Genomic DNA, 13,183 nt, shown 5'->3' with positions numbered 1-13,183 from the left:
AATTCTTCACCACGATAACGCACAACCACATACTGCAAGAATCACTGCTGAAAAACTGTGCCAGTTGGAATGGGAAGTTCTCCCTCAACCTGCATATTCTCCTGATATTGCCCCTTCCGATTACCATTTGTTTCGTTCTTTGCAAAACTTTCTTCTTGGAAAAAAATTTAATAATGAAGAATGCCTCAAAAATGCATTGACCGAATTTTTTGCATCAAAATCACAAGAATTTTACAAGAGGGATTAAAATGCTTCCTGAGCGTTGGGCACAAGTAGTAGAAAACAACGGCAACTATATTGTTGATTAAATTTTGTTGTATTGTTTAAATAAATTCGATTTAAAGTATTAGAAAACGACATTAATTATTACTAGACCTAATACAATGACCCCCAATCCACTGAGCCACACCGGCCAGTTTCTTTCTGTATTTTTTGTTTTACCATTTGTAATATTATCTACTAAAAAATTAAAATAGAAAAAAAAGGAAGAAAATGTCCACAAAGTCAGAACACCTTTGTTTCTATTTACCATAAAACCTTTAAGACATTTTCCACAGACTTGGTGACTAAGCACTTCTCAACAGGAAAGAAAAACTCACAAGGGAAATGGAAAATTATGGTAATTTCCAAAAAGAATGTGTCACTCGGGAAAACCTTAGAAGCAAAAATTCCTTAAGGGGACAAAACTGAAAACCCCCTGGAAGAGCAGCTGGCCGTTTGCAGAGAGAAGCTGAACCCTCCCGGGGAGTCACCCAGCAGCCCTGCAGGCGACTTCGGGGAGTTCACTGGCTCCCGGGCCCAGTTAAAGCTCCCGTCTGGGAATGGAGCCAGGCTGGTGAAGTACTTGGGGCACAAGTACTAAAATCTCAGCACCTCAATATCCTTTCTGCAGAGGGGCTGGTAATAAGTTTCCACGCCGTAAAGTTGCTGTTGGCCTTCCCTTACTATCACCTATTAACCCGTGCCAGCAATATGGGTCAGTGGGTGAAAAGGGGGGACAGAATGCTCTAATCCTCGCCCTATCTTCTGAAAACAGATGCAAAAATCTCACCAGTCCCCCAACCACCCATCACAGAAAAGCTTTCCATCTGAAAAAAGACCAGGAGAGGCCCTGCAAACGGCAATGCTTCCTCCACTCAAGCACAGCTGCAGAGTACGAGGCAGCGGCAGGCGCCACCTTCTTCCCACTGAGAACACAGTGCTTCTGTGGAGCCATGAGGACAAAGGGAGAGCTAGTTACTGCGTGATCCACGCCAAATGAAAAGGTCCGAGGAGACCAGCTGTCTGAAGGCGGCTGCGTCTGACTCAGCACAGCATGTGCTTTTCCCGTGACTTCTCTGCGTGCTTCCTTGTGAGGATTAGTGACCGCCAGGGGCCCTTCTAGGGTTAAGATCTAATAACTGTTAGTAAGTGATTTAATTAACAAGACTGCTAGGTTACAAATGCATCCCTTTAAGTATAATAGATACTGTGTGAGTGACAATAAAACTGAGACCTTTATCTAGCATTTAGCAGATTATTTTTTCATTTAAAATTTACCCTCTACTGAAAACCGTAAGATTTTCAAGTAGGAACATGAACTATGTTGGACATGAACATCAACTATGAATATGTAAGAATATATGTAAACTACATAAGCCAACATCAGGTTATATATTTACTATTCCAGAAAGAATTGAACTAAAGTTAATGTTTTGTAAAACTTTTTAAAAAAATGTTTTTATTGATTCTTAGAGAGGAAGGGAGAGGGAGATAGAAACATTGGTGAAAGAGACACATTGATGAAAGAGGCACATTGATTGGCTGCCTCCTGCATAGCCCCTACTGGGGACTGAGCCTGCAACCTGGGCATGTGCCCCTGACCAGGAATCGAACCTGGAACCTCTTGGTCCATGGGATGACTCTCAATCCACTGAGCCACTTCAGTGGGGCAATATTTTATAAAACTTGACTGTGAAAGACAAAATGAGCAGGAGGATATTTTGCACATGTGTCAAACACAAGGCCCGCGGGCCAAATCCGTCCCGCCAGGCCTTGCAATATGGCCCGCACCGCGCTGTCATCACTGCACTCCGCTGCGTTTCCATCACAATGACAGTTTATGACTGTTCAGTAAACCATTCGGCCCACAATTTAGGCTGGATTTTAGATTTTGGCCCCTTCTCTGATTGAGTTCGACACCCCTATTTTAGAGGAATATTTGGGGAATCTCAAATCTTCCATTAAGCCCCGGAGAAAGCAAGGTCAAGAATACATGTCTCGATTTCCACTGGTTTTTAAAAACGGTCAGGCTCGCCCTGGCTGTCTGCCTCAGTGGACAGAGCCTCAGTGGACTAAAGGGTCTCAGGTTCTATTCCGGTCAGGAGCACATGCTAGGTTTGATCCCCCCTAGGGCATGTGCAGGAGGCAGCCAATTAATGATTCTCTCATCATGGATGTTTCTATCTGTCCCTCTCCCTTCCTCTCTGAAATCAAGAAAAATATCCTATATAATAAAAGGGTAATATGTAAATTGTTCCTTGACCAGGAGTTGTTTGACCAGACGGCAGGGCTGGCCCACCAAGACCCCTCTCCCCCCCCCCATCGTCAGCCCCCACTCCCAATTAGCCAGCACACCTGGATGGGAGTGGGGCCAACTGACCAACCTCCCGCTCCCCTCCCCCAATCTTCTCTCCTCCCCACCCACTAATTGGGACAGACTGGCCAGACCCCGCCTGTGTCTTAAACAAATAAGTAAAATAAAAACTTCTGTGCTCCAGGCCTGAGTGCTGCTCCAGAAGACAGCTTTGGCCAGCAGCCCTGGGCTTAGGAGGCCTGAGCCCAGCTTGCCTCCCAGAAGCAGTGCTGCCTACCTCCGAGCCCTCAATCCCCTCCACCAGCCGGAGGAGCTTTCGCATGGACCTTTTGCATCTTTGGCAGTTTTTCAGCCAGCCACTCTGAAGTACAAGCTTAGCTTCAAGAGAAACGTAGAAACCCCCATGTGCTGTCTGGTTCCTTGCTGGTCCTAAGGCAGGCAGCCTGAGAGAGGCAGAGGCAGAGGCAGAGGCAGAGGCAGAAAGAGACGGACACAGAGACAGACAAACAGAGCCAGCACTTGCCACGCCATGACTGCTCTGTAAGTTCTGCAGGCCAGACTCAGGCCAATTAGGAGGGTCGTAGTGAGGAAGGGAGGGAGGGTCCACAAACTAAATTCTTAGGGGTATGAAAGATTGTTGTTCTGTTTCAATCCTATTACCCTTATTTTCTCAATGCCCCAAGTGCAAATATAAACGGGGGGAGAGGGGTGAATATCTACAACCAAATGGTAAGAGCTACTAGTCCTGATATACAAAAAATTCTTAAAAAGTAATCAACAATGAAAGTATGACACACAAAAGCTTGTAGACAAATGTTCATGGCAGCATTATTTATTTATAACTAGAGGCCCAGTGCACGGATTTATGCACCAGTGGGGTCCCTCGGCCTGGCCTGCAGGGATCGAGCTGAAACTGGCTCTCCAACATCCACCGAGGGGTCCCGGATCGCGAGAGGGCACAGGCCAGGCCGAGGGACCCCACCGGTGCATGATCAGGGCTGGGGAGTGACTGCAGGAGGGCTCCAGGGCATGTCTGGCCCGTCTCTCACCCAGTCTTGATCAGCTGGACCAGCAGCAAGCTAATCTACTGGTTGGAGCGCCCTGGTGGTCAGTGCACATCATAGCTACTGGTCAAATGGTTGCCTAGGCTTTTATAGATAGTTGAAAGGTGGAAACAACCCAAATGTCCATCAACTGAATAAATAAAATGTGGTATGTCCATAATAGAATATAATTTGACAATAAAAGTGTTCATACATGCTACAACATGAATGAACTTTAAAAGGGTGAATTATATGGTAAGTGAAAATCTTACCAAAGCTATTATAAAAATTAATCAATAGTCTCCCAACAGAAAATTGAGTCAAAGAAATGAACTAGCAGCAATTCACAAAAGAAGAAATACAGTAAGTAAAAAGGAAAGAAATATAAGAAGTGGATATATTCTATACAGAAGGAAAAAAAGATGTTTCCCCTGGCTAGGTGGGTAGCTTAGTTGGTTAGAGCATTATACCAATCTGCCAAGGTTTCGAGTTCAATCCCCTGTCAGGGCACATGCAAGAATCAACCAAAGAATACATAAATAAGAACTACAAACCAATTTTTCTCTCTCTCATTCAACCTCACTAATAGAGAAATCCTTTATAATAAAAGCCTAATATGCTAAGTGTCTGGCCATCCAGTCATTCAACCAATCAAAACATGATATGCTAATGATATGCTAAGGCCACTTAACTGCTCGCTATGATGTGCACTGACCACCAGGGGGCAGAAGCTCTGACCGGTAGGTTAGCTTGCTGCTGGAATCCAGCGAATTGAGTCTGAGTTAGATGAGCCAGACACACCTTGGAGCCTTCCTACAGCCCACCCCAGCTGGTCAACCTCCTATGTCCCTCCCCGGCCCCAATCATGCACTGGCCTGTGTCCTATTGCAATCCAGGACCCCTCAGGGGATGTCGGAGAGCCAGTTTCAGCCCGACCCCACAGGCCAGGCTAAGGGGCCCCACTGGTGCACAAATTCATGCACCGGGCATCTAGGATAAATATAAATAAGCACAAGGTACCACTTCCAGTATGAGACAGACAAAACGTGGAAAGATGGCCAGTTTCCACTGTGGCCAGGACACATCCCAGTGAGCAGGAGCAGAAACGGTCCTCTCTGGACGGCAGCCTGCCAATACTAAAGCTAATGTTTAATGCACTCACCGGCTGGGTAAAAATTAATGTTTGGAAGTGAGTAACTGGTCCGAGAGCCACGGAGAATATGCTGTGATTTCACAGCTGTAAGGAACCGTGAGTCCTGGTAAAGGGCTGTGCCCAGCGGACACCCAGCCTCGCTCATAAGCTCTACATACTAAGCACTAAGCACTTGGTGGGGGGAGGGAGGAAAGGGGTGCTGGCAAGAGAAATCATAGACTCGCTATTTCCAGAGGGCAGAGGCACGTGGCATGACCACCAACAGGGACATGAGGTAAATAACTGAACAGCTCCTATGGCAACCTCCCTGCAGAGCCTGGTAACACCATTGCTGGGGGACCTGAAGAGAAGTGAATTGTCAGTAAGTGTTCACTGGGGAGACCACTTTGGAAACAATTTGGTATCGCTTGGTCAAAATGAAAATGCCTACGCCCCGTGACTCAGTCCCACACCTCGGGGTGTATCCTGGACAGGCTGTGCTGTGTCGCAAACGCTGGCAGCACTGTTTGTCTCGGCAAAACATTGGAAACAAATCAAACGTCCACCAGCGATAGAAAGATCGATAAGTTCTCATTCAAGGGAGCACACTTCATCAATGAAAAAGAAACACAACGATGCGCCATGCGTTAATCTCAAGAACAAATGTTAAGCCAAGACTTCAAGTCACTGAAGAAAACAGCATGACTATATATATCAAGTTCAAACACATGGAAAATTAAACAACACATTGTTTAGCAATGCAAACGCACGTGGTAAAACTATAAAGACAGGCCAGAGAAAAACAAAAGCTAATTCAGTGATTACCTGGGGGGTCAGGAAGGGCCCTCTAAAGGAATGTTCTTTTTTGTACACTGAGTGATGGGCACAAGTAAGCTCCTTGATCTTGTTCTTTACATTGTTTCTACTTTATATACTTTGTATCTACTCAATGTTTCCCAAAACTTGTACAAATTTCAACAATGTTCTTTCTGACTTGAAAAAATGTTTTGAAGCATGAACTGGGCAGCTGAGTGAATTACAGGAAACCAGGGAAGTCCCTGACGGCGGCCCAGTCAGCCTGAGAGGCTGAGATGAGAAGGGCTCACCCACCTGAGCGGGAGACAGCGCCCACCGGCGGCGGAGCCTGCACTGAGGACAGGAAAGAGGCTGCTTCGATGAACAGTTCCAGCACAGGAAGTGCTAAGGGCGGGAGGGAGGTCAGGTTCTGCTGCCAGACCCTTCGAAAGACCCGAAGTGGAATGTTTTTGGTGTTACAGTAAGCCCACCATGCCTGCTCTCCAGCCTGGTCCCACTGTGCTGGCACTGCCACCTCTGAGCCTCTGCTGTTCGACGTGTGCGCAACCTTCAGTTCCACCCATCCCTCTGCTTCCTTCCTTTGAAGCTCAAGGCTTCTCTCCCTCCAATTCCTAACAAGCAGGTTTGAATTCAAGAGCTCAAGCCCTGGTCTTCTGTGCGTGTTGGTGGTGATTACATTATTAAGGTCGACCTCAACTAGCTATTAATGCCCAGGTGGACCTTAGAGAGTGCCAGGAACCTATGTACACACTCAATACACACACACACACACACACACACACACACACACACACACCTGTAGCAAAGGCTGAAATCACTGTGCAGAAATGCTTACTTTTTGACCTCTATTGTTTCAATCATTATACAACTGTAGCCAACAGCGCCCTCACTCCCCCGCCACCCCCCCCAGCACTCCCACGCCTTTCCCTTCCCCTTCCTCTCCCCCGCAGGCCGTTCCTTTACCTTCCTCTCTAAGCTCCAAGGACCCCTTCTTGTGCCTCTGTAACTTTCTAAGTAAACTTTCTCATACAAAAGAGTAATAAAATAAAAGTGTGCCAGTAAAAGAGGTAGACTACCTCATCAATCATTCCACCCATTAAAGTTAGGTGGGAGGTCATCAATATCCCCCATTTTACAACTGAGGAAACTGAGGCTTAAAGAGGTGGAGTGCTTTGCCCGACAGCATACACCTGGTAAGCACAGGGAAGCCCACAAGCCCATGTGTGTCAACTTAGTTCTTGCTCCTTTGCCTCACCCTCCCGCGCAGTTCTTGGGTGGGGCCATTTTGCCCCAGATGTTTGGCAACCTCTGCGGACCTTTTCGGTAGCCACAGCTGGAGCCTGGCAGGTACTGCTGGCATCTATGTGCAGAGAGCAGCGATGCTGCTTAACATCCACAAGTGCACAGGGAGCCTCCCCCCCACCCCCCAACTTACCCAGTCCCCAATGTCAACAATGTCAAGGTTGAGAAAGCTGTTCTACTGGGAAAAGACAGAGAAACTACTTTCTGACCTACACTCTCCCAGTTCTCCATGGTTACTTCCCATATTACAGCCAGACACGGGTCCTCCTCTGTCTTCGATCAACGGCATGCCAACCCCACACCACACAACACACTGAGGTTCTCTCCAACCCAACTGCCAGTTCCTCTTCAGCCAATCAAAGCCAACATCCACCATCCAACAGTGCTTACCGAGCACTAGCTATGCACCCGGAAATGAGCTACACAGTGGGAATACAGGAGAAACCAGACCCTGTCCTGCAGGGAAGCTATGGTTATGATGTGAGTATACTAAGAAGTCCCAGAGGAGGGCCAAACTCAGCCGTGGTGGGGGCTGGGAGGGCTCAGGGAAGGTTTCCCAGAAGCCTTTGAGTCTGGAGGAACCCTTGCCTTCCAAGTCCCCCTCACCAGACTTTTCGGAGTATGGTCTCTGAGAACCCACACACTGACAACTATAATTTTTAAAAACTGACTTTATTTTAAATATATTTTTATTGATTTTTCACAGAGAAGAAGAGAGAGGGATAGAGAGTTAGAAACATCGATGCGAGAGAATCATCAATCAGCTGCCTCTTGCACACCCCCTACTGGGGATGTACCCACAACCAAGGTACATGCCCTTGACCGGAATCGAACCCGGTCCGCAGGCCGACGCTCTATCCACTGAGTCAAACCGGTCCTGGCTAAAACTGACTTTATTTAAAAAAAATATTTTTATTGATTTCTGAGAGGAAGGGAAAGGAATAGAAACATCAATGATGAGAATTATTGATTGGCTGCCTCCTGCACGCCCCCATATGTCCTTGACTAGAATCGAACCCTTTAGTCCACAGACCCTATCCACTGAGCCAAACCAGCCAGGACTTAAATGGATTTGAGATTTCTACAGTGAAATACTATCCACCTGTAAAAGAGAACTCTTCCATTTGGAGAGTATTATGTTAAGTGAAATAAGCCCGTCAGAGAAAGGTTAAGTATCACATGATCTCACTCATATGTGGAATCTAATGAACAAAATAAACTGATGAATAAAACAGAACCAGAGACATAAAAAAGAGAATAAATTGGAGAAACCAAGATGGCGGCATAGGTAAATACCTAACTGCAGCCTCACACAACAATTTCAAAAAATACAACTAAAATATAAAGTGGACATCATCCAGAACTACAGGAGAGTTGACTGACTGGAAATTCTACAACTAGAAGGAAAGAGAAAACCAGAAGGAAAATCAGAGAAGCTGTAAAAGCCTAAGAGTCCTAAAGACAGAATGGAAGATCGAAAGAATCAAGTCAAAGATTTGGAACACAAAGAGCCAGAGGACATTCTTCCGCGGAAGCAAGAAGACGAAGAGAATCCAGAAAGTTGAAGATAATATAAGAAACCTCTGGGACAACTTCAAGCGAACCAACATCAGAATTATGAGGATCCCAGAATATGAGAGAGAGCAAGATACCGAAAACATACTGAAAGAAATAGTGACAGAAAACTTCCCCCACCTGGGGAAAGAATTAGACTTACAAGTCCAGGAAGCGCACAGAACTCCAAACAAAAGGAATCCAAAGAGGACCACACCAAGACACATCATAATTAAAATTCCAAGAGCAAAAGACAGAGAATATTAAAAGCAGCAAGAGCAAAGCAGGTAGTTACCTATATAAAGGAGCAGCCATACGATTGTCAGCTGATTTCTCAACAGAAACCATGCAGGCCAGGTGGGAATAGCAAGAAATATTCAAGGTGATGAATAACAAGAACCTACAGACAAAAATACTCTACCCAGCAAAGCTATCACTCAGAATCGAAGACCAGATAAAGAGCTTCACAAATAAAAAAAAAGCTAAAGGAGTTCATCACCACCAAACCAGAATTATATGAATTGCTGAAGGGAGTTCTTTAAGAAGAGGAAGAAAATAAAGATAAAAATTATGAACAACAAATATGTAACTATCAACAAGTGAATATAAAAACCAAGGGAATTAAAAACCTGATGAACAATATTAACTGGTGAATATAATAGGATCAGAGGTATGGAAGGGGAGTGGACTGACGATTCTCGGGGAAAAGAGGAGAGGGGGGTGCAGGAAGAGACTGAACATAAACTGTGCACCTATGGATGAGGACAATGGGGGGTGGGGAAAGGGCAGAGGGTGGGGTGGGTACCTGGTGAAGGGGGGGAGGGAATGAGGAACTTTTGTAACAATATGAACAATAAAGATTTATTTTTTTATTAAAAAGAGCAAAAAAGAAAAAAAAGAATAAATTGATTTTAGGGAGAGAGAAACATCAATCAGTTACCTCATGAATATACCCCGACCAGGGATCAAACCCATAACCTGGATATGTGCCCTGACTGAGAATTGAACCGCCACCTTTTGCTGTGAATGATACTCCAACCAACTGAGCCACCCCAGCCAGGGCCAGGTTGACCACTTTAATTAGGAAGCTCGGTGGAACACCGGAGGAAACAGGGAGAGCAGTCCTTGTACAACCTGGCTAACCCCTGCCTCCAGGGAGGCCAGCAACCTGGTTCCCCTCAGGACTGGGCCTTCTTCCATTGCAAACCTAACTGTCCTCTCTGGCTTAGAACCACCCTGCATCTTGCACATCAGACCCTGTGAATCACATGCCTGACCTCACATAACTCTCAAAACAATTCCGAGGTAGAGACTGTTATCCCTGTTTTACAGATGAAGAAACTGAGGCGCAAGGATGAAGGAACTGGACCTTAGGACACAGCCACTGAACAGGGAAGCAGGGATTCACACCAATACCGGAGTCCCTGCTGCCTCTCTCTGAGGGGACTGTACAGTTACCAATCCAAGACAGGCTGTTCACGAAATCTTCACCCCCTCAGTGGAGCATCCCAACAGTCACCCTGTGCACCACTTCTGAATATGGTGCTTCTTACATATACCATGACTGTCCATGCAGCTAAGAGTTCCTGTCCTCGTCAGGTCCACACCCCTGGCACCCGGCACAGTCTCTGCCACGCCGAGCACAGGAAATGCTAACTGCAAAATCGAGCCTGGACTCCCTGGGCACAAGCAACATAAACCTAGCCAAGCCAGGTCAGCCTGCCTGGGAGAGGGAGGCCTGGGAAGCATGCCCAGCCCTCTCACCAATGCAGTGGACTTCCCGCAGGCTGGGCCCAAGACCCAGAGTCAGCAATCTAGTCACACAGGGGACCAAGCAGGTTCTCAGCATTGGAACAGCCATGAGTCATTGTACACAAGATGCTTATGTTTGGGGACATGTTGTTCACAAAATGTGTGTCTTTAAACATCAGAACCATAAAAGGAACGAGCGTGAGGGAGTGCGTGCAGGGAGCAGGAGCTGAAGCGCCAGCTTAGACCAGGAGATGGAAGCTCAGGTTTGAGAAAGGAGCCACATGACCCATGGAACCCTGCTCCCGGATGACGTCACCACACAGAGTGAGCTGCTCCCCCCGCTCTGGACTCCCCGCTTCAGACAAATAAGGGGCAAGGAATAAACTTCCCTATTGTTTCAGCCACTATATTTTGGGATTGCTATGCTGGAGCGTTTTAAGATGGTACCTAATTAAAACAAGGTCTGATCACTACCCAATGTTGAGGCTGGTCTTAGTTGGTAAAACAACAATAACATCAATAATTTCCCCTAAACTAGGATGTTGTTGTTTGTATAACTTTAAAGAAAAACCTATCTTGCCCTGGCTGGTTTGGCTCCGTGGAGAGACCATCTTGTCTGCGGACTGAAGGGTCCCAGGTTTGATCCCAGTCAAGGGCACATGCCCAGGCTGTGGGCTCCTTCCCCGGTGGGGGCAGGAGGCAACAGTGATTCTCTCTCACCATTGATGTTTCTATCGCTCTCTCCCTTCTTAATACATAGTTTAAAAATAGGCTATTTTGGCCGAAGCCGGTTTGGCTCAATGAATAGAGCGTCAGCTTGGGGACTGAAGGGTCCCGGGTTCGATTCCGGTCAAGGGCATGTACCTTGGTTGCGGGCATATCCCCAGTAGGGGGTGTGCAGGAGGCAGCTGATCGATGATTCTCTCTCATCGATGTTTCTAATTCTCTCTCTCTCTCCCTTCCTCTCTGTACAAAATATATTTAAAAAAAAAAATAGGCTATTTTGCCCTAGCATTTTGGCTCAGTGGATAGAGCGTCAGCCTTTGGACTCAAGGGTCCCAGGTTCGATTCCAGTCAAGGGCATGTGCCTTGGTTGCGGGCACATACCTCGTGGGGAGTGTGCAGGAGGCAGCTGGTCGATGTTTCTCTCTCATAGATGTTTCTAACTCTCTGTCCCTCTCCCTTCCTCTCTATAAACAAATCAATAGAAATATATATATTTTAAAAATAGGCTATCTTGAAAGGGTGATCTGAATCACAATGAGCCTGAGGACAAACAAGCCGACATGCTGGCTTTGTTTTGTCCTTGAGTGGTTCAGTCATACCTCCGATTTCCAAGTGGCCCAGGCTGCTCTTTTCTGAGTTTGGGTAAACGCCAGCTTGACTCTCCTCCTCCCACTCATTACCTGAATCAAAGACACCCACGTGCAAAATGTGATGAGAAGCCAAAGGGTACCTGCTTCCTTAAGAGCTGCCCTTCCATCCATCCATCAAACAGGCAAACGCAGAGCACTGGACACAGTCTGGCACAAAGTAAGTGCTCAATAAATGTTAACTTGGGTCATTTTGGTCTGCTGTGGCCACTGTCACTTCTCACCTGAAATAGCCTAGGAGACTCTTAACTGACCTCCAGGGTCACTCCCTTTAATACAGTCTTCACATAGCCACAAATCTGATTCTTTTTAAAAATATATATATATTTTTTATTGATTTTAGATAGGAATATAGAGGGAAAGAGAGATGGAAACATCAATGATGAGAGAGAATCATTGATTGGCTGCCGCCTCCTGCACGCCCTACACTGGGGATTGAGCCCGAAACCTGGGCATGTGCCCTGACAGGGAATCAAACTTTGACCTCCTGGTTCATATGTCAACACTCAACCACTGAGCCAAGCCAGGCGGGCCACAAATCTGATACTTAAACGACTTCCTGTCAACCTAAAAGGTAAACTCCATAACTAGATTTAAAAGGCCCGCCGGGAGGGCAGACCATACTCTGCTTCCTTAGTCTTTTTTTATTTGCATTGGTATCAGGGGGACAGAGAGAGAGAAACATCAACGATGAGAGAGAATCATAGATGGGCTGCCTCCCCCATTGCATTCCCCACCCTGGAGAATGCACCTGCAATCCAGACCGGTGCCCTGACCCGAATCCAACCCGTGACCTCCTGGTTCATAGGTCAAGGCTCAACCACGGAGTCACGTGGCCTGTCGGAGAGGAAGAACCTAACTTGCTTAAGGACACGGTTGGCAAACACAGAGACGGAAGCCAAGCTGCCTGGCTCCACGGTTCCCTTTTAACCACTATGCCAGTCTTGGGTCGTTAGCTCTCGTGTCAGAACCCATCGGGTGATGAACCACCGTCTGTGGAACGAACGCACGAATGAATGAATGAGTGAAAGAACGAATGAATGAGATAACCGTACGCAGGGACAGTCTCGCCTCCTACTCTGCCAGAAGCTCCGGCCCCCTGGCCGGCCTGTGCCTCTGCCTCAGCCAGAGAAAGTGAGCCGCCCCGGCACCCGCCACCTCGTGGCCACCGCACACCCACCCGCGGCGGCGCGGGCTCCGGGCGGTGACAGCTGCGCGCGGGGGCGGAGGCGGCCAGCTGGGGTGTCACCGGCCGGGCGGCGAGTGGCTGCGGCTCCAGCCCAGACAGCCGGCCCGCTCCCCCCAGGGCAAACCCCGCCCGCTGCCCGGCTTCCTGCCCCGCGGGGTCCACTCGGGCCGGTTCCCGGGCCACCCCGCGCCCTCCCCTCCCCTCCCTCCCCTCCCCCACACAACCGCCCGCCGCCGCGCCCGCCTCCCGCCGCCCCCGCCCGGACCGCGGGCTCCCCGGCGCCCGGCGCCCTCACCTGCCATGTCCCGGACCCCGCCGCCGAGGGAGGTGCATCACGACCGCGAGAAGGCCGGGGACGGCACTTCCAGGCAGACAAAGGGCGCCGCCATGTTGGAGCCGGGCGGAACCGACCTCGCCGGCTTCCCGGCGGCCACTTCCGCCGCAAAC

General features: G+C 48.0%; 1 protein-coding gene across 8 annotated transcripts in view; it reads right to left on the bottom strand.

Annotated features, from left to right (window-relative positions):
* The window catches only part of ZBTB17 (zinc finger and BTB domain containing 17), a 36,080-nt gene extending 22,897 nt beyond the window's left edge, over positions 1 to 13,183 (bottom strand). For 2 of the 8 annotated variants that reach the window (XR_006742254.1, XM_045585171.1), the window contains exons 1-2: positions 13,032 to 13,174; positions 11,461 to 11,580 (exon numbers count right to left, since the gene is read on the bottom strand). Coding sequence is in view for 7 of the 8 variants with exons in the window: in XM_045585171.1 (XP_045441127.1) it covers positions 11,461 to 11,580; positions 13,032 to 13,038 (127 nt within the window). In the remaining variant the exon portion in view is untranslated. Of the gene's footprint in view, positions 1 to 11,460; positions 11,581 to 13,031 lie in introns of all 8 variants that reach the window. The other 6 variants (XM_036446263.2, XM_045585174.1, XM_045585176.1 and 3 more) reach the window with 5 other exon arrangements.

This window comes from Pipistrellus kuhlii, unplaced genomic scaffold (assembly GCF_014108245.1).
Source record: "Pipistrellus kuhlii isolate mPipKuh1 unplaced genomic scaffold, mPipKuh1.p scaffold_m20_p_2, whole genome shotgun sequence".
In the NCBI taxonomy this organism is placed as follows: Eukaryota; Metazoa; Chordata; class Mammalia; order Chiroptera; family Vespertilionidae; genus Pipistrellus; species Pipistrellus kuhlii.
This window is presented reverse-complemented; position numbering and strand designations above follow the sequence as displayed.